The 22,507-nt window shown below is 37.3% G+C and overlaps 1 protein-coding gene across 1 annotated transcript in view; it reads left to right on the plus strand.

Moving 5' to 3' along the window:
- Positions 1 to 20,368: 20,368 nt before the first annotated feature.
- Positions 20,369 to 22,507, plus strand: part of LOC106755124 — a 10,875-nt gene continuing 8,736 nt past the window's right edge. Inside the window, exons 1-2 of the mRNA XM_022778161.1 lie at positions 20,369 to 20,635; positions 20,722 to 20,982. Coding sequence (XP_022633882.1) covers positions 20,369 to 20,635; positions 20,722 to 20,982 — 528 coding nt within the window. The remainder of the gene's footprint in view (positions 20,636 to 20,721; positions 20,983 to 22,507) is intronic.

A 22,507-nucleotide genomic window follows, 5' to 3' on the forward strand; every position in this document is an offset into this window, starting at 1 on the left:
TGCCCTACACTCATTTTATTTTTAACGCACGTAATCTGCTTGGTAAATTTTCTGAAAGAAAATTGTTTTTTATAAAAAGGCTAATTTCGTTTCAACTGTGACTTATTACGCTTTACGCTCTCTGTGTTTTAATCCGCTGCGCTAAACTCTTTTAAAAGTTAACCCCTACGATACCAACAATCTGGCCATTTCAAAATTTCAAAAGCCCAGTTTCACCTGGCCCATAAGCCCAGCTCGCCTGGCACCTCAGGTTTTATTTTTCTGTTATCGGCCCTCTACGTGGCAATGGTCGGATTTAAATTTATGTTCTGTAAGTTTGGCCCTCTGCGAGGCAATGGTCAAATCCAAGTTTTAGTTTTCTGTTATCGGCCCTCTGCGTGGCAATGGTCAGATTTAAATTTCTGTTCTGTGAGTTTGGCCCTCTGCGAGGCAAAGGTCAAATTCAGGTTTTAGTTTTCTATTATCGGCCCTCTGCGTGGCAATGGTCGGATTTAAATTTCTGTTCTGTGATTTTGGCCCTCTGCGAGGCAATGGTCAAATCCAGGTTTTAGTTTCTGTTATCGGCCCTCTGTGTGGCAATGGTCGAATTTAAATTTTTGTTCTGCGAGTTTGGCCCTCTGCGAGGCAATGGTCAAATCCAGGTTTTAGTTTTCGGTTATCAGCCCTCTGCTTGGCAATGGTCGGATTTAAATTTTTGTTCTGCGAGTTTGGCCCTCTGCGAGGCAATGGTCAAATCCAGGTTTTAGTTTTCNAGTTGTTGGGGGTTTACAATTTCATCTTATCCGCTCCCTCTTATCTACTCCTCTTGTTTAATGTGCTTGATTATCTAATTGTTATGCAAACTTTCTTGGCCTACCCTTAACTCGATCCCTCAGCGAGAAGAACCTATTACTAATTACCGGCTTGTTATCCCTAGCCTCCCCTAGCAATTAATAATGCATTAAGAACAGAAGCAAAAACAATTGATCGTCCTACCCCCTATCCCTAGGTTGGTATTGCTTAATCAAGGAATTTCTTACCAGTTGATGACATTATTGTACGTTCTCGTATCAATACAGACAAACAACAGTTATCGAATGAGTTAAATGACAAAAGCATTAAGCGCAGATGAGAACCCAACAATTGATAATCAAAGCATATGAAGAATCATATAAATAAACAAGAGTTTCGATAAAAGAGAGTTTCTAAAGATTACATTGTTTCCCCCAACAACAAAAGGGTTTAGTTCACCATTGTCATGGTGAACTTGATGAAAAATAATGGAAGAATGAAAAAGAAAACCCTAGATAAGATGAAGAGGAGCCTAAGCATCCAAGAGATCTTCTCCAGAGAGTGAAAATTAGGTCTGGCCACCCTCTTCTGTCAAAAGAATGAGAATGAAATTGCAACAGGGCTATTTATAGCTGAGGAGCGTCATAGAAAATAGGCTCAGGCCCAGCGGACAACTGCCCGGCGGCACACTTATGCCGCCCAGCGGTATGCCCCTAATCACGCCACCGCCCGGCGGCAGGGGGTCACCGCCCGACGGTTTGCCTCTAATCGCAAATCCGCCCAGCGCCCACGCTAGGTGCCTACTCCTCGCCTTGGACCGCCCAACGGTGAATTTTGCCACCGGGCGGTTTCTTAACTCTTCTTTTCTTCAATTTTCTTCCTCTGTCTTGAGTCTAAGACCTTCATCTTCAACCCCAATCTTCACTTTCATCGAAATCACTACAAAACAATGCAAAACAAGCATAATATCGCTAAAAACAGCTTTTGACTCTCGACTGACTCATTTATCGAGTTTTACTTGATTCTAAGCTCGTTCTAAGTCTTAAAGGGTGTAATTTGGTCTAAAATGATATATGAAAATAACTATTTTTCAACCGTTATCACAACCCCAAACTTAGAACTTTGCTTGTCCTCAAGCAAACAAAACAAAACAGCAAACAAAATAAAGCTTGGCTTTCTACTATTTCTTCCAATGGTTCAACATTCCTAAAGTACATGACAAGAACTACTCAACTTCAGATCTTCAGTGAAATCAAATCAAGATGCACACATGCTTCCAATTCAGTTCATTTCACAAGTTACTCAACAGATGTTACACATTATGAATGATCAATCCACTAAGCGAAGATGCAATCATGAAATTTAGCAATTCTCACCAGGCAAGTGTTTCACTCAATAACTCAAGTGTTTAGGGTAACACTCCAACACTCTATCATTCACAAGTCACATGAAACAAAATTGCCATTCATCTGAAACAACCAAAATCCCTTCATGCAAATGCCATCAAAAGGACTTTTCTAAGGCTTGTAATGAGGTTGGGATAACAAGAATAATTGGTTTTCCTGAAATGCAAAATCCTTGAGTTAAGAGAGCTATCATAGTATTCACATTTAAGCACAACTCTCTTCCTCACCAATCTCACTTATTCCTAACTTTTTCCCTTTTCTTTTGCATTGAGCCCATCTTCATGCTTTTCTTCTTTTCTTTTCTTTTTCTCATGTATTTTTCTTTCACAACATTTGAGCTCAATGCTTTTTCAATTGCCTTTCAGTTTCCCCATGCAACCCCAAACTTGAACCTTTTCATCACATGCAATTAAGCTCATCCCAACTCAAGGTAAAGAATGTCAAGACAAGGGTTCACATCCTGTTTAAGGTTGAAATTCAAAAAGGGTATAATATTTTCAAGCACTTTGGGTGAAAATTTGGCTAAAGAAGGGTTTTGAAAAATGGCCTTGATCATATGACATTCACATGCAATTCAATCAATCATCAAGATTAAGGCAATATCATTCATGCTTTCTTGTGAACAATACATACAACAATGAAAGCTCTGGAGCTCAATACCTTACACAACATGCGTTCTCACACAATATTCATTCAAACACCCTGCTTAGCATCATAACCACAATCATAATTCATCACCCATCTTTTTCACAGAATGTCAACATGCAATGCAGCTCAATTGTCATCCACATCAAATCATCATTAAACAGACTCATCATGCAATTTGTTCAGTCAAACATTTTTAGAAAAGTATTCAAGCTAAGCATACACACGGAAAATAAAATTCACCCTATTCTAAGAAGTTAAAATGCAAAAGTGAAAGAGAGAACCTAGGTTGCCTCCTAGTAGCGCTTGTTTAACGTCACGAGCCTGACCCAAACATGTCTAGCACTTGTCAATAAGTGCATACCTTCCCAACACCCATCAGTAGGTGTACCTTCCTGGTATCCTTCAGTAGATACCTAAATCTTCTAGCATCCCTCAGTAGATGCTACCCAAAAAAAAAATGTTCAAAAATACCAATATTTATAAATCCAACTAAAAGAAAAATAGTATACAACAATCACTGGGGTGCCTCCCAGTTAGCGCTCTTTTAACATCATTAGCTTGACCCGGTAGAGTTCAAACACCCATCAGTAGGTGTTGATACTCCTTTTGCTTGCTATTTTCTTCTTTTTCTTCTTCCTGCTGAATCTCTTCAAAAAGTTGATCAAACTAAGCACCGGTTTCCATGTTTCAATCATAGGAATTTTGATCTCCAATTTCTTGAAGATCTCTATATAGTGCTTGAACTTCTTTTCCTTCCTATGATTTTTCTTTTTATGAGGAAGAGACTTTTCATATGATCTTTTCTTCTTTCCTTTCTTCCTCTTTTTATCAACCTTCTCCTTCTTCCACTTTCTTTTGTTCTTTTTTCTTATTTTTTCTTTTTTTGTCAACCACTGCTTTTTCTTTCTCCTCATCTTTCTCTCCCTCACTCAACCTTTCTGCTTCATCTTCCTCTATTTTCTCCTCTTCTATCTTTTCCACTTCTCTCTCCACCTTCTCCTCATCAACAACCTCATCCATTTGTGTCTCCAAATTCTTGAAGGTAACTTCATATCTCTTGGAATCACACCTCTCTAGAAATTTGTCGAACTTTTCATTCAAGCTTTTGACTTGTTCCGTCACATCAGCTGTTTGTTGACAAAGTTGTTGATCATACTCCCACGTTTCTATTGGTGAAGAGCATTGTTGCTGCCACAAATAATGTTACCTCTCCTCCATGCTTCTATGAGAAGAAAATCTAGTATACATGTCTTTATATTCTCCTCTATGCCTTTGACATGGTATGGTTCAAAGATCATAATCCTCTGAAAAAGTTCATCAGATTCTGCACTTCTTTGTATAGGCATGAAATGAGGCTCAGCAGCTTGTCCATATCGACTTTGATCCATGTACGAGTGAGGTTCCCACCAATGATTGAAATTATTTTGGTAGGATTGAGTGCCCATATAATCAAATCCTTGTAAGTACTGCATTCTACAAACATTAGGCACAAAACCCTAGAGAACATTTATTAGAATAAAAACAAACATGAAAAATCACGTGAAATTCAATCAATTCACACTACTAAAAATAACCTCGAGTCCCCGGCAATGACGCCAAAAACTTGTTGACTCACTGGCAAGTGTACCAGATCGTGCAAGTAATATAATCGGTAATACCCAATATCGTTCTTCCTAAGAGACTCGAAAGGCTCGTTCGTGTGAATCAAAATCTTAAGACTTGTAAAGAAAGAATTAATTGTTGTAGATGCAAAGACAAAAAATAAACATGCAATGGGTTGATTCGATTGACGAAAAAGGCTATGGAGGAATGGAGTTGTTGGGGGTTTACAATTTCATCTTATCCGCTCCCTCTTATCTACTCCTCTTGTTTAATGTGCTTGATTATCTAATTGTTATGCAAACTTTCCGGCCGCCCTCTTCTGTCAAAAGAATGAGAATGAAATCGCAACAGGACTATTTATAGCTGAGGAGCGTCACAGAAATCAGGCCCAGGCCTAGCGGACAACCGCCCGACGGCACACTTATGCCGTTAGGCGGTTTTCCCCTAATCACGCCACCGCCCGGCAGTTTGCCTCTAATCGCAAATCCGCCCAGCACCCATGCCAGGTGCCTACTCCTCGCCTTGGACCGCCCAGCAGTGAATTTTGCCGCCGGGCGGTTTCTTGACTCTTCTTTTCTTCAATTTTCTTCCTCTGTCTTTAGTCTAAGACCTTTATCTTCAACCCCAATCTTCCCTTTCATCAAAATCACTACAAAACAATGCAAAACAAGCATAATATCGCTAAAAGCAGCTTTTGACTCTCGACTGACTCATTTATTGAGTTTTACTTGATTCTAAGCTCGTTCTAAGTCTTAAAGGGTGTAGTTTGGTCTAAAATGATATATGAAAATAACTATTTTTCAACCGTTATCATCTATGCTTGGCCTGTACCCTGGTTCGGATGATGGCTTGATTTTATATTGCATGATGAGTTATTCAATGATGATGATTGAATGTGGTTGATGGTTGAAACTGTGTGCATGTTGATTCCAGGTAAATGGTTCACTAGTTATGAGAACAGATGTATAGTGGTTTATGATTGTGATTGTGATGCTAAGCAGGATGCATGAATGATGTGTGAGAAAGCATGTTGTGTGAGGTATTGAGCTCTAGAGTTTTTCTTGATGTTTGTATTGTTCACAAGAAATCATGAATGATATTGCCCGAATCTTGATAATTGATTGAATTGCATGTTTATGTCATATGATTAAGGCCATGTTTGAAAGCCCTTACTTAGCCATATTTTTACCCAAAGTAATTAAAATATATACCCTTTTTGAACCTTAACCTTAAACAGGATAAAAACCCTTGAATCAAAATTATTGACCTTGAGTTGGGTTGAGATTAATGTATGTGTTGGAAAGGTTCAAGTTTGGGGTTGTATGGGGAAAGTTGAATGGCAAAAGAGTAGCATTGAGCTCAAGTGTTGAAAAAGAAATATGCATGTGAGAAAAAAAGAAAAGAAAAAAAGCATGAAAGATGAGCTCAATGTAAAATAAAAGAGAAGGGAAGAAGAAGTTGGGAACGAGTGAGATTGGTGAAAAAAGGAGAGTTTTTCTTGAACTTTGAATGTTAAAATAACTCTCTTAACTCAAGGATTTTGTATTCCGAAAAAAACATTTTTTCTTGATAACCCAACCTCATTACAAGCCTTGGAAAAGTCCTTGTGATGGCATTTTCATGTGAGGATTTTGATTGTTTTAGATGAATGACAATGTTGTTTTATGTGACATGTGAACAGTAGAAGAGTGGAGTGACCTTCTAAACACTTAAGAGATTGAGTGAAACACTTGCTTCATGAGAATTGTTGAAATCCATGTTTACATCTATGCTTAGTGGTGTTACCAATAAGGAGTATTGGTAAAACCTGAATATGTGTTTTGATGATGCTGCAACTTGTAGATTTTGGATATAGTAGGAAAATATTTAAAAAGCAACTTGTAGATTTTGAATGTAGTAGGAGAATATTAAACCTTGTAATTTTTATTGGAATAATCGATTATGGACAAGCTATAATCGATTATCACATGCTTTTTGTACTAGAATAATTGATTATCATGAAGCAATAATCGATTATCACAAGTCATACTTGAATAATCGATTATCACTTCATATAATCGATTATCATTTTTTGAAAACTCTGTAACGGACTCGAATAATCGATTATCACTTACAATAATCGATTATTCATGGNAGTTGGGAGCTGACTTTTGGCATTCAGTGTACTTGGCTATATATTTGGTTTTTGAAATCTTCAGAAGCAACGTTTTGAACTGAGAAAGCAAATTAGAACACTGTGTGTCAGAGGGAAGTTCTCAGAAAGCTTTTGTTCATTGTTCCCTTGCTTGGTCTTGTGAAAGGAGAGGCTTGCGTATCGTGTGTCGATAGTCGGAACAGACTCTCTTCAAGTTAGGAAGGTGCTCTGCCTGGTCTTGTGAAAGGAGAAGCTCGCGAATCGTTGGTCGATTGCCGGAGCAGTTCTCTTCGAGTTGGTAGAGTGTGCTCTGCCTGGTCTTGTGAAAGGAGAAGCTCGCGAATCGTTGGTCGATTGCCGGAGTGGTTCTCTTCAAGTTGGTAGAGTGGTTTTCTTTATTTTATATTTTGTTCATTTAATTGTAATCTGTGAGATTGTTTTTAGTGGAACTGTTAATCACTCTTTATAGTGATTAACGACTGGACGTAGATTATGTTGAATCGAACCAGTATAAAAATACTCGTGTGATTTTTCTATTCCTTACACTCATTTTACTTTATGCATATTAACTGTTTGATTAATTTTCTGAATGAAAATTATTTTTGCAAAAAAGGACCAATTTCGTTTTAACTGTGACCGAACACGCTTTCCGCTTACTATAAGTTTTATTCCACTGCGTTATACTCTTCGAAAAATACCTCCTCCGATACCAACAATTGGTATCAGAGCTTGCTTTGATAGTTTTTCAAAATATTTGCGAAAATGGCCGGTCACAATCAAAACCTTGTATATGCTGAGGGTGCTTCCATTAACAGACCTCCACTGTTTATTGGTGATAACTATGCTTTTTGGAAAGTTAGAATGGAAATTTTTATGGGGTCTGTTGATGGAGGCATCTGGGAAGCTGTACAAAATGGTCCTTTTATGGGGTCCTTATATTCCTAAGAAAATACACGAGCTCAGTTTGATATTAAAGCTCGCAATATAATTTCATCTGCTGTTGTACTTAATGAGTTTTATAGAATTTCAGTGTGTAAGACAACACAGGAAATGTGGGAAGTCCTCAGAGTCACTCATGAAGGAACAAAGGACGTGAAACGCGCTAAGAAGAACACTCTCATTCAGGAATATGAGATGTTCAGAATGCAACCTGGAGAAACGATCTCTGANTGTTCTGCGAGTTTGGCCCTCTGCGAGGCAATGGTCAAATCCAGGTTTTAGTTTTCTGTTATCGGCCCTCTGCTTGGCAATGGTCGGTTTTAAATTTCTGTTCTGCAAGTTTGGCCCTCTGCGAGGCAATGGTCAAATCCAGGTTTTAGTTTTCTGTTATCGGCCCTCTACGTGGCAATGGTCAGATTTAAATTTCTGTTCTGCGAGTTTGGCCCTCTGTGAGGCAATGGTCAAGTCCAGGTTTTAGTTTTCTGTTATCGACTCTCTGCTTGGCAATGGTCGGATTTAAATTTCTGTTCTGTGATTTTGGGGCCTCTGCTTGGCATTGGTCTTTTGGGCATCGCGACTTGTTTCATTTTTGTTCGCTTTCTTTCATGTTTGAAACCCAGACGAAATTAGTGTTTCTATCTTTACTTAACTTTTACTCAGATAATACGAAAATATCACATTTTCATATTATCCAGTAAAGTCTAAGTAAAGAGGGGCAGCTGTCAACACCCAATTTTGTCCGGATGATTAAATAATAGGATTTAGTTTTTATTTTTGTCTTATTTTAATTCTATTTTATTATTATTTTACTTTGTTTTTATTATTTGATTTTATTTGATTTCTTGTATTAGTCTTTAAAAAAAAGAGAAAAATAAAAATAAAAATAAAAATACAAAAATGAAAAAGAAAAAGAAAAAAAAAGAAAAAAAAGATAAAAAGAAAAGAAAAAAAAGGAGAAAGGAAAGAAGAAGAATATTCATATTGGGCTTGAAATATGCCACGACTTAACATTAGCAATGGGTGAACAAGTAAATAGCAGCTGCCATCCACATGTGAATATAGAGCACAGTGTTGTTTATTTGGGGTTGGAGATGGGCTGGACGCTACATGCTACTGCACCCATAAACTATTATATGGGATTTTCAATTGAAAAAAAAAAGAGACAACAACAGGAGTAGAGGGGCAGCGGTTCAAGAGGTTGAATGAAAACCCACACAGGTAAAACAGAGAGGGGGAATTGGCTGACAGAACAGACACGTTTTCTTTGCTTCCTCCCTGGCGTAACAGAATTGCCTCCTCCCTCACGCAGACACCAATTCTCAATCCATCCTCCACCTCAACAATCATCATACACACCATTTTCCACCCCTCTGATCACCATCCCGTAACACCTAATCAAATTTCCCTTTTGGGTCCCAATTCCTCATCTCTAACAGTATTCAAATTTCAACCCACCTTGACCCATACACTGACTCACCATATCACCTTTAACCGAAACAGATTCACCAGACACACAACTCTCACACATCAACAGATTGACCTCATACATTTTTCTCTCCATCACTCAACACGCACACGAGGCCTCATGATCACGCACAACCCATCACTACAGTCGTATTCACCATCACTGACCACACCATCCCACCATCCATTCCACTACTCCTATCATCTCCAACACCAATGATTTCCCATTAACAGTTCGGAGCATTATCATCCTCCATCACACAAAACCCAATCAAAGCAAAGCAGAGAAGAAGCCACTCGCCTCCAGCGCCATCTAGCATTCACCTATAGTGAACGGGTGAAAAGGTGAGTCCTGTCTGAGGGGATTGAGCGAATAGGAAGGATAAAATGGAATCCCGCGGACACTCAAACCCGTTTCTGTCATCTTCCAGTTTCATCCATCAGCACTATGTCCATTTTGGGGCCAATCTCTCCATTTGTTCGGATGACACAAGGTGAGCCCTAGCTCAAGCTCATCGCAATCCTCTGTCCCACGAACATGCCCTTACTGCCACTGTCACATTGGGCTCTAATCGTCGCTAAATCTATCATTGGTGCCTCTGTTTACACTGTCAGAAATTCCAACAANGAGTTTNCTCTTATCTTCAACGCCGACGGTGACACTTGGCCGACCAANTGGAGATGTCATGGCGCCANTNAGCTGCTGTGCAGAGAAANAGAGGAAGNAGAGAAGACTTGGTGGNTGTGGCGCGATGATGGTGGAGAGAACTCGATGGAGGTCNNCGATCCTNATTTGGTGGCAGCGTTACTGTCGCGACGACGAACGACTGNNNTCNTTCACGAGCAAGAGGGTCTCCCTCACGCGAAGAGAAGAANGCAAAGGAGATCTTGGTGCTTTGGTCGGCGGTGGCTCNGGCAGCGAGNGTCATCACCGANGANGTTTCAGACCGCGAGCNACGATGGCTGAATTGTTGGTGTTTGTGGCANACGCCTACAGCGAAGGTAAACCCCTCCCTAGGGTTCCCTGCTTTGGAGAAGAAACTTTGGTCGCATCTGCAAATGGTGTGATCTACAAATGATGTGAGGAAGGGCAGACCCCCAAATGTTTTGAGCTAAGGGCCTTGGGCTTGGCCATTGGGCTGCAATTTCTCCTCCTGTCACCACGCAATGCTACTCACACCACCATTCCCTATCTGCATACAAAAGGAATCTTTGGGCCTGGCTCTGGGCCATATTCTCTCTGCCTACCACCTCTTGTTCTCCATTCGCACCTCCTTCCATATGGGTTTAAGCCCATATTGTTTCTGGCAAACAATAAAAGAGGCCTTGGGCCTGATCAGCAAAACATATATCCAGTGACACCCCCAAATGGCACTGCTGCACCCTTACCTTTGGTCATGGGCCAATAAGTTTCATGTTGCACCCCTGGTTTTGTCTTCTACACTCCTTTTTTCTTATTGGGCCTATTGGACTGTATTTTTTTATTTGTCTTTGCTTTTATTTCTTTAGCTTTAGAATTTGTTTTATTATTGCTTGTTTGAAAAATAAAAATTATAAAACTCATAAAAAATAATATCAAAAATAATTTAAAGGTTTAAGCGTGTGTGCGATCATTCGCATCAGCCTCGCGCTAAGACCTTTTCTTCCTTTTATAAAAAATCAATAAAAATATCTTGAAAAGGTTTAAGCACACGTGCGACCGCTCGCGTAGGCCTTGTGCTAAATATCTTTTCCTTTTCCTTTCTATAAATAAAATTAAAAAGTATATTATTTTAAGGGTTCTAGCGCATGTGTGATCACACGCATCGTCCTTGTGTTAGAAAATCCTTTCCTTTCTATAAATAAAATTAAAAAATATTATTTTAAGGGTTCTAGCGCATGTGTGATCGCACGCATCGTCCTTGTGCTAGAAAATCCTTTCCTTTCTACAAAATAAAATTAAAAAAATATTATTTTAAGGGTTCTAGCGCATGTGTGATCGCACGCATCGTCCTTGTGCTAGAAAATCCTTTCCTTTCTACAAAACAAATAAAAAAATAATGTTTTAAAGGTTCTCAGCACGTGTGTGATCGCACGCATCGTCCTCGTGCTGGGACCTTTCTTCCTTTTAAAAATTAAAAATAAATAATGTTTTAAAGGTTTAAGCACGTGTGTGATCGCACGCATCGTCCTCGTGCTAAGAACCTTTTTCCTTTTTATATCAAAAAAACAAAATACAAATTTCTTAAACAAATTTTTCAACCAATTTTTCTGAAAGAACTACGTAACCCTGATTTCATAGTCCAACTGAGAATACGTAGGAGCAAGGTCAATCCTTGTCGGGCACAAAAAACACAAAAAAAATATTTTGTTTTCTTTAGAGTTTTATTTTTTAGGGGAAATTAAACATTTTGCAAACCACATCAAATTCACGTATTTAGTTAAAGGTACTGCCTTAGGGCAGGCGTTGTGCGGGTGCTAACACCTTTCCCACACGTAACCGACTCCCGAACCCAATCTTTGGTTTTCGTGGACCTTGCTTTATCATTTTATGGTTTTTTCTATAGTTTTCCAGAATAAACTATGGTGGCGACTCCAAAAACTTTTTTCCAAAATCTCTTTTTTCAAAAAAATTGTTTTCTTTTTTTGGATCGTCGTCCCGTCGCGATTTTTCGGTTGCGACACCAACAAACTGAATTCTCTCTCAAGGGAAGTTGTTGTTATTGATCAGCACAATTCTCACAACTACAGGTATGGTGTTTGTGCACATTTGTTGTTTCAACACTCAACAAGGCATGGCAAATCAGAAATGGTAACAACTACTACACCAAACAACTTCCAGAATTGAGTTTTCCACTCACTCTCCACTTCCTAGGAGGCTATCAGTGATGAAAAGGTGTTTGGCTAGTCTGCACCCACAAGATAGCTCCCTCAAACCACCAAAGAGTCAATGATAAACAACACAAATGTAAACAGCTATTGCAAGACGCAGAATGCACCACTGAACCATTCGTCGAACAGTTTATGTGCAAGAAAGCCAAAAATTAAAAGCAAGCATTTAAAAGGTATTCCAACAACGAAGGGACTCAAAGGGATCCTAGGAAATGCTCTAGATTAGATTCAGAAAGCAAGAAAAACATTTACAAGTTGCATAAGATCAAATTCAAGCTCAATTGAGAAGCAGGCAAAACTGTTTGCAAAAATGCCTGAAAGAGCTTTTAATTACTGATGCATCAAATTTTAATCAGAATGGCACTAGTTCGGTCAGCTTTTTAAATTGAATTTTATGATTGACTTTACATTGTAATTTTTATATTTCTAAATTAAACCAAGCTTTTGCTACCAAACTAAACACAATTACGAATGCATCATTCATATCAAACAGTTTGGAAATTGACAAGCAACTTGTATCAGAATAAATGCTGAAATTGGTGGTTGGAATATTCAAATTGCACAAAGTTAATAAACACAATCTTATAGCATGAACAAGTTTAGTTTATGATTTTAAACTTGTAGATGCTACCAGCTACGGTTAGATATCAATATTTCCAAAATTCACTAGTCAAGTTCCTTTTAACCATCAATTTTAACTACTCCACCAACCAAATTCAAGCACACAGCAGCAAAAGAATTTTGAACACTCAAAATGAGTTCAACACAAAGATTTAAAACTGGAGAAGGACACTGAAGAATCACATTAAGCTGTTTAGCAGTGAACTAGATGCTAAATCAGATTAAAAGCTGAAAAAAAAAATGACTCAACTATTGAAGTTGCACTTTGACAATGATGTCTCACTTTGACAATGGATATAAATATTAATAATACATAGTTGTAATTTGGGTGTGGGAGACGTGTATATATAAATCTATCCTTTTTCATTTCCGTACCTATTTTCGTTTTAAATGACTTAGGCACTCTAGTGTATTGGGTAATCTAAAAACATATAATCTCGATGATCTCATTTCCTTATAGTTGGTTTCATTTGGGTAACTATTATTTTTTCTTTTACCATATAAACTTTGATTTTCATTTTCGTCTCTGAGTAACATGACTAAAATTATTGTTGTATGTATTAAAAGTTGTCTAACCTTAGGTATATTGTAATGATCTTTTTCTTCTACTTTCACTTAAAATATTTGTGGCAACTACAACTATAATTAGAGTAAGGATATATGATAGTCAAAATACACTAATAAATGTCTAATTTAATAAAATAATATTAAAGTTTCCTTTATAATAAGTTTTTCCTTATTTTTGGATGAATTTTCTTTGAAGTGAACAAAACCACGTTACTATGTAATTCCTATGTATAACTACAAATAATTTTCAATAATAAATATTGAATGGAAAACAATTAGTTATACTAATATAATAATAGAAAAAATGCAAGTTAAAAAACTAATGTAAAAGGTCAAGTAAATATGTTTCTGAGTCACAAAGTTAACAAGTATTGTTGGATCTAAGTCTTTGTATTCCTAGATTCTATATGCATTGAGCTCAATAAATCCATATATTGTTACCAATGAGGAGCATTGATGTCAAGATATTATGGTTTTGATGATGCTACAAAGTGAAGAACTTGAAGACTCTTGTTGTAATTATTTTAAAAGCATTTTTTAGAATAAATTGTATTAGAAATAACTCTGTTGATTGTAAACACTTAGAACTTTTCCTGTCTAAAGAAACTTTGCATAGATAATCTATTATTTGGTGAAATAATCGATTATCACGAGCTTAAGAGGAAAAGGAATGATCGCGCTAATAATCGATTATTGGTCAAAATAATTGATTATCTCAGTCTGAGTCAGTATTGTCCAAGTCGCACAGGTAATCAATTATTCCTCTGGATAATCCATATACCTAACATAATGAATTATAATTTGAATATAATTATTATAATAACAAAAATATAAATACACTCACATGGTCAATTTTTAGTGCAAATTTTTCCCATAAAATTTAATGTGTTTGGCAGGGAAAATATATTAAATTGTTGTATCAACTCCAAAAACTTTGTTGTCCTAGTATCTCTACAAGGGTTTTCCTCTCCAACCTTTGTAATATAGTTAGAACCTATGATATGAGTTCATCTTAAGCTTTTATCATTTCATCATCATTATCACTATGATACGATATACAAGGTTAGCATACCCAAGCCCTGTTGCCTCTACTCGAGCCTTGATATTTCTCCAACAATGCTTATTTGATGGAGGACCATCCAAGATCAACATAGGTCCTTTAACAAGAGTCATGTCCAAGAGAATCCAAGAGGAAGAGGGAGTACTCACTACTTTACTTTTATGGAGTATTACTTACTAAACACATTTTTCTCTTTACTAAATAAACTTTACATTGTTTTGTAGGCCTTTAATAAAGAGGAGACACCATGTACATACAGCTAAGGAAGGCTGCCAAGAAGGACAACCAAGGAATCACAAAAGGAAGCCAGATGGCGCCCCAACGCCCCTCTCCAAGGCGCCCCAGCACCAGACACTGCAGAATCTTCTTCTTCACTTGGATTGCTGACCTGGCATGTTGTACCTTGCGTCCCAAGTCTCTCCAACTGCATAGCTACCTCCACAAGCTTCTTTTACACTTAGAGTAGCTTGCTTAGCACGTTTTTTAGTCACTCCTTCATCTATAAAAGGAGGACTCTTCTCTTTGTAAAACTTCAACTTTGAAACTTAATGAAATGCTGTTGAGATTTCTCCAGAATCATTTTTCAGAGTTCAAACACTTATGCCTCTTCTGCACCCTCTCCTCTAGCTTCCTTCCCTCTTGGAAGGCTTTCGGAGCTTGAGAATCCTTGCTTCTTCCACACATCTTCATTGAAGCCTTCATCAAACACCTTTTGTGCTTCATGTTGCACCTGCATTCCGCTGTTCGTGATTGAATTGCAAGGGAGCTTCCATCATTTGGTAGTCAGAGCCAGCACATCCACGCGGTTCTGCATGAGATAAGTCACATCTCCTTCAATATTCAGATCCTGTCATGTACTGTTCCCTTTTGTCATTGCTTTGAATTTTTTTTTTCGTCACTGTTATATTGCTTTTCAGTTTTCATTTCGTGTTTTTCTGTGGATATTTGTTCGTTCACTGTTCAATAGAGTGTTTACATCATTTTAATCGGTGCTTTTTATTTGTTTTGATTCAAATTCAACCTCTACTTTCAGATCCGTATTGTTCTGTCATGTGCAAAGTGTTTGCAGTTTTTAATTCTGTCACGTTCTTGCTTCTCTTCAGCGTTGCCTTTTCGTTTTTGATTGAGAACAAATGTAATGATAGCTCATCTTTGATCGTATAAGCAATCAGACTCTGATAGAAGACGCCTTGAGGAGCTGTCCGATTGGCGTGACGCGAAGGCCAGTAAAGCTCCTCCAAGCTTCTTTGGCGAGAGATACACAGCGGAATATGTTAACAACTTCTAGATTAAGAGAGAAATCGAACGAAAACTCGAGATCGATGCTGAATCAGAGAAGAACACTCTTACTGAACCCTAGAAAGCGAGAGAAGCTCAAAATGAACCGATTAATCGGTTCAAAACACAGATTAAATGGTAGAAATGTATTAGATCGGAGCAAAGGATGGATCTATCGATGGAAAACGAAGGAAATGTTCGAACATATGTAGATCGAAATGTTTAGGGTTTGATCAAAGGAAATCTGAGTAGAGAAAGGTGTTTCAGTGAGCAAATGGAGAGGAAAATGATAATGAAGAAGTGAAGAAGCTTACGGCTGATGAGAGCTCTCGAGAGGAAGACGCTCTCGTGACGGAGACGCTATGAATGAAACTGAGAGAATGAGTGATGTGTGTGAAGCGCGAGATGGAAATTGCCTTAGCTGATGACGCTGACACGCTGACGCAAGCGAGGTGATATGTGGCAGCGAAGGAGTGGCCCACGGTGGATGAGAGAGAAGCACGATGGAGTAATTGGAAAATGAAAAATAAGAAGTGTGCTTTGGAAGGTGGCTAGAGGGAGTCTTTGGACTCTCTAGCCTTGTGACTTTCAAGAGAGAATTATTTTTTGATTTAGAAAAGTTAATTCTCATTCATCTTAAAAGTAAGTAATACAAGTGAGGAGCTGGGTATTTATAGTGACCCATGCTCCTTGCAAGCTAAACTACGCGTACAATGAAATGAAAAATTACAACTAAGAGGACTGTGTCAAGAAGGATTCCATCCTACCCTTCCTCTTAAAAAAAGATTTGTCCTCAAATCTGGCAATCGCCTTATGGAGAGGCTCCACATAAGTTTTGGGAGCATGGCCATCTTTAAGTGGCCTTATTCTTGGAGATCCACTTTTCTTCCTCCTGGATCAAACACAAATATGCAATATGCATCAAATATATCTTCAATTAATATCAATCCAAGGAAGAAATTTTCTATAAATACAAGAGAATAAGAACTTCTAATATTTTGATTTGTAATCTTTGAAAATGTTAGAAGTCCAAATTCAATTTTGTCTTGAGTTACTTTTTTTCTTGAAGATAACAATAACTCAAGATTTGAATTGCCATAGTTTGAAAAGGTTTGCATAAAATATGGTATGGCAATTGATTTGAAAGAGAAATTAATATTTAAAGACTCAACAACATTTGAAAAAGAAATAAAGAATTTGGAAACCTTCCCTTCTAAGTTCAATGGTCTTTGAAAGAATTGAAAATTTCTCCTTTTCTTTCTTTTCCCTTTCTTGTCTTTCTCTCCTTCTCTTATCCTATTCTATTCTCTCCTCTTCTTTTCTTCTCTCTTCTTCTCTACTTCTCTCTTCTTTATCTCTTCTCTCTTTTTCTTCTCTTTCTCTCTTCTCTTCTTCTCTTCTTAATTCTTCTCTTCTCTCTTCTTCTCTCTTTCTCTTCTCTTCTTTCCTTTCTTCCTCTTCTTTTCTCTTAATCTCTCTTTTTCTTTTCTTATCCTTGATCTCTTTAAGTCTTGCCCCAAATTCTAATTCTCTCCTAAGAAACCCATGATCATTTAGACTCTCAAGAAATATCTTTCTATCTTCAATGCAATTCTTAATTAATTCTAAGTTTCTTTTAATGCTTGAAGGCACAAACTTTCTTCTCATGCAAGCTTTTAAATCATACCAATCCCTAATAGTAGACTTTCTACCTTTCCTAACATGGTATTGTCTTTCATCCCACCACTCTCTTGCATGTTCTTCTAACTTAGAGAGATAAATGCTAAGAACATAAGATTGACTCTCTCTATAAAACCAAGGATCTATTTTATCAACCTCTTTTTCCCAAGCTAGGTATGTTAATGCACCTATTTCTTTACCAAAGAATGGAAGATTCCTAGCTTGCTTAAACATTTCATCAACATTACCTAACCTAGAAGACCTATATGAACTATAACAAGACATCTTTGCTTCTAAAAGTTTTCTTAATCTAAAGGACTAAAAGCTTCCACTTTAGAAAAATCCCAGGTAAGAGAGGTGAACCACAAGGGTTGCTTAAATACCAAATCTTGCCTTAGCCAGATTTATCTTAAACTACTTACTAATTACCCTTTAAAATAAAATCACTTTTAAAATCAAAGGACACAACTCACAAATAATTAACGGACTCTAAGACTCCTAAAACGGGAGACAAACACAGCGGACTTTATTATGACAAAAGTCACACCTAAACCTGACACACAAAATCAAAGACAATAAAAAGAAAACAATTAAAATTGCCAAGAGTTGGAAAGAGCACTAAGAACTCTTCCAATCTACTTGGACTTTATAAAAGGCCCTTTTACAACACAAACTAAGACTAACAGTGAATGTGGGCTAACACAAGCCCATCAAATTACACAAAAACAACAAAAAAAAAAAATTAAGCTACGCTACGGTCTTGGTCTTTTTGGTGCCCACATTCACGTGCTCAAATCTTGTTTTCCTGACAACATCAAGCTTCTGGATTCAATTCCCTTGGATCTCATTCACCAATCCAATTCAAATCTTTAATTCTCAAACTGATCCAATATCACTACACAGATAATTCACCCAATTCAATAGACAATCAACAGTGATGAAACAATTAATGACACAAAGGAAAGTATCAACGACTCAATTTAAACAATCAGATCCACTTTAGGATAAAAGAAACTCCCTTTAAACTCTAGATTTCACGTGTTCAATTGTTGATCCTGACACACAAATATATCAACCTTGCACACAGAATCACAAAGGCTAGCAACACATACAACATTAACAATGTCAATTTGTGATTAAAAGAGGCAACGCATTCAAACTGCTATCAGATATTGGCAGTTAACACAAGTGGATTCAGAAATCAGTACATGCACAGCTAACTATATGACATGCATAGGTATGCAATCAATCCATGAAGTCAGAATCAGATTCAAACATTTAATATTTCATTAAATTCAGAAAACATTTTAAGAGCCAAATGAACGCAAGATTAGATTAAAAAGAACCCCAAGACAGCTGCTCCAGTTTGATCACTCAAACTCTTTTTCCTGCACAATGAACAGTCAGCCAAATAGTGAGCAACACAGTTAAGTAAAGATCAACTTTCTCTCACAAATTGCAAGCAAATTAGGCCAAGTCAGCCTTACAAATCTCACATCACTCAAGGTTTCTCTTAAAGAAATTTAAAGCTCACAATGAAAGGTTTGGAAAGGGAAATTCTCCCTTGGCAGTTTAAGGCTGAAGAGTCTTTTAGACCACCACCACCTAAGAGGCTATCAAGCACACAAAGCTCTTTCAAATTTCCAGAATTCCAGAGTGAAAGTGCTTCTCAAACCAGATTGGCTAGGCTAAGCAAAGGCAGGCAAAATAGAACAGGACAGTAGACAAATTAACTCACAAGAAACTCTAGATCAGATTTTAAAAGCAAGCAAAGCTCAAATAAAGAATGGAAGATCAGAGTTTACACAGATTGAAACAAAACCGAGACAGCAATTAAGACAAGCAATAAACAAAGATTCCAAGAACGTGAGCACTCAAACAGAACCTATGAATAGCTCTAAAACAAATTAAGAAAGCAAATAAAAGAAAATGCAGCAAAGAATTGCAGAACTGGTTGTTGAAAACATGTTTCAGATGCAAAATTGATCTTGTCCAATAGCTATTTTGTTCATTCAAGGCCAGTTTACACCATTTCATAGGCTTTTTGCTCAAAATTCACGTGTTCAGTTCCTCATTTTTCTTTTCAAAATTTGCCTCTTTTGACTGATTAACTCAACTCATATGCCTTTATTTCGTTTTGGACCAAAACAAAGATTAACAAGCATTTCAACCATTTAGTTCTGCAGTTTAGAAAGTGTAAAAATGGTTTGCAATGACTCTAGGATTGGATGCACAGAATTCCAGTCGTGATCTACTACTGAAATGAACAAAAAAATCAAAGGAAAAGACTCAAAACAAGAAAAGATGCAGTTCGGCCTACTGCTTTATAAATTTTGGAGGTGTATAATGATGCAACCAGTTTACTTGAATTAGACAAGTTACTATTCATATGGTAAGCACAATTTCACCATCATAGAACACAAACTCCAGCAGAATACAAAATTCACACATTAAGTTCAACTTTGCAATCAGATTCGGTCTATGCTTCATTTGGCAATGCACTGAAAGGCAAATTTCGAATCATTGAGCTCTCAGATCATTGCTCTTTTGTGTGATTCTTTTGAAAAAAATTCAATCCAAAAAATAGCAAGGTTGTGCCAAACCAGTTTATACTCAGAGTTTTGACAAGCAACGAATCAACTTACATAACCAAACATGACAGTATCGGATCTGAAATTAAAAGACTCAATAGCACAAGATATGACCGATTAAGATAATGAATAATACTCAAAATAAAGACTCAAAGCACAGAACAAATCAGCACAATATTTAAACCTATTTAAATTTGCAGAACACATAAGACAATGCACAGAAATCACAATTGAACTGAAATCAATAAAGACAGTGAAGAAAAATGATGAACAACGCGGAGCATAAACAAAATAAACGCGAAACAAGAAANGCGACTCATGAATCAAATGAAACAGCTCATAATCAAGGCAACATAAAACAGAAACCAGGAAAACAAAGACGCGAAACAAGCTTTACTCAGAATTAAACCAAACAAAACGAAGAGAAATCGAAACAGTGAAATCAAAAATCAGAGAAACAAGATACTTAGCTTTGAAGCATTGACGAACCGAAGCTCTGATGACCACTTGATAGAGTTATCCTTGGTGCTATGTTCAGAACCGTGAGCTCCAAAGGTAGAAATGTAGAAACAGCGGAATAATTTCACTGGTGAAGTAGAGTTATGCAGCGAATGGTATTGGATAATGAAAGAAGGGATGTATGAAGTGTTTTGGTGAAGGGAGATCTAGCTCAGACGGCCTTCTCCATTGGAAGGAAGCTAGAGGGGAAAAAGTGGAAATATAAGGAAGGACTTTCAATAGGAGAAAAGGCTGGAAAATGCATCAGCAATTCATTTCTCTCAAACATCAAAAGTCCAGTAACGCCCTCCTAGGAGCTCACTCTCATAGGCAAAATCATGATCAAGATGATCATTCCCACCATAGTGATCACCATACCTACCAACCTTATGATCACTATCAACGCCCTCCTAGGCGTCATCACAACCATAGAGAACATCATGTAGAACCTAAGCTTGACCTTCCTCCTTTCTATGGAAGAGATAATGTTGAAGAATACTTTGAGTGGGAGATGAAGNTTAAAGCTGTGAAATGATGTATACTTGCAAAAACTAACCCCAAGGACCCATATTGAGATTGGGGACCTAAAATTCTTGCTAACTTGTTTTGTAGGAACAATCTAAGTCAAAGAAATCACTGTGGTATCTTGACGGTGGTTGCTCAAGACACATGACTGGTGACAAGAAAAGATTCATCTCTTTTGTGAAAAAGAAGGAAGGATTTGTAACTTATGGGGATAACAACAAAGGCAAAATAATGGGAACCGGAAACATTGGAGGAGGAAACACATTGACGATAAAAGACGTCTTATACGTTGAAGGTCTCAAACATAACCTTCTAAGCATAAGCCAACTATGCGACAAAGGTCTTAAGGTAACTTTTGAAAGTGATAAATGTACTGTTTATTTTAAAAATTCTGCTGAAATTGCTTTGCAAGGTGTGATGAGTGTCACCGCCCAATCAAATTTGATTGCATATAAGAAATGCAGTATAGGTAGGGAATGACCCCTAGGTCATCTCTCAAGGACCAAATGTGGTTCGAGTCTTAGGTCTAACACGAAGTGGGGGGGGGGGTTGTGAAAGGTTTGCGTAGTGAATGCGGAAAATTTAAAATGAAATTAAAACAGTAAAAACGAAACTGCTACAGTAACTATGAAAATTCATGCTGGAACTGGACAACTCTGACCTTTGCTCAATGTTTTACCCATAACCTTTTCTACAAAGCTCTAAATGAGATGAGGTTTTTTTTTTCCTGGAAAGTAGACTCAATTATCTTTCGTGTGATATATAAAACGTAGCATTTGGACCTCTGGTGTGGTTGCAGTTATGTTTTTAAAATCGAGTCCAAAGAGTGAAAATACTAAACCCAATACTAGAGCAAACAAATATCTAGCACAGTTAAAATTATTAAAATGCAACACTTAAACGAATANAGAAAGAAAACACATAGTAGGTGGAAAGAAAATTAAATGCAAAATATTTAAACCAAATTAAAGCTAGGACAAACTATTGGAGCTCCTTCCCTTGCAAGTGAATCAACGTCACATCTCCTAAATGAAATCAACGTCCTCTTTCTATCTAAAAAAAAACAAAACTGCAGTGCTTGTTTTCAAAATAAATGAATCACCCCTCAATCAAGCTATCACCGTGAGCCAATCAATGCAAAGTAACTACTAATGAATATTTTATAAAAGTAGCGCTCATTCATCTATTGAAATCAGTGCACAAACACAAGCATGGTTTAAAGAAAAACTCCTTTTCTCTCAAAGACGCTCAAAGCCAAAATCCAAAAGAAGATGTAACAGCTGGACATTTTTTAGCAAAGATAAAATCAAGTAATTGATAAAACTAGATCTACTCTAGAACGTGACAGCAGCTGGAACCACTCCAAGCAATTCACCGCATGTGCTCTCCACTGGCAACACCTGAAGCTAGCGCTTGCAGCTGCATCTAGGACGTACACCACTTGCTTCATTCATCCCAGGAAAAATAATCTCCATAGCATTTTCAAAAATAAGAAATGGAAAAGTAAATTTTCTTATTTCATTCAACCTATGCCCGTTAACGTTCCCATGATTCCAAGTCAAAACCCTTCTAAAAAAACTGTTCCCAGCAAAAGTCTTAAGTGAGTCTCGGTAGCTGCTCACACACCCCTCCAACGTTCCAGCCCTCTCTTGCCAATTCAATATGACGACTGTAGTTCCCTACTAAGAGGCCAAGTGTTGCCTCTAAAATGAGGTGGGGTCCACCCCTTTGCAAAACCCTAGGTGCCATGTCATCTATTCTAACATTTTGGGCCTAAACTATTTTACCAAAAATTGGCCCATTGTTTACAAATTTAATTAAAACTATCTAGACTACTAAGTTTCAAAGTAATTAAATTTGAAATGTCCATGTG

Source organism: Vigna radiata, unplaced genomic scaffold (genome assembly GCF_000741045.1).
Source record: "Vigna radiata var. radiata cultivar VC1973A unplaced genomic scaffold, Vradiata_ver6 scaffold_267, whole genome shotgun sequence".
NCBI classification, from domain to species: Eukaryota; Viridiplantae; Streptophyta; class Magnoliopsida; order Fabales; family Fabaceae; genus Vigna; species Vigna radiata.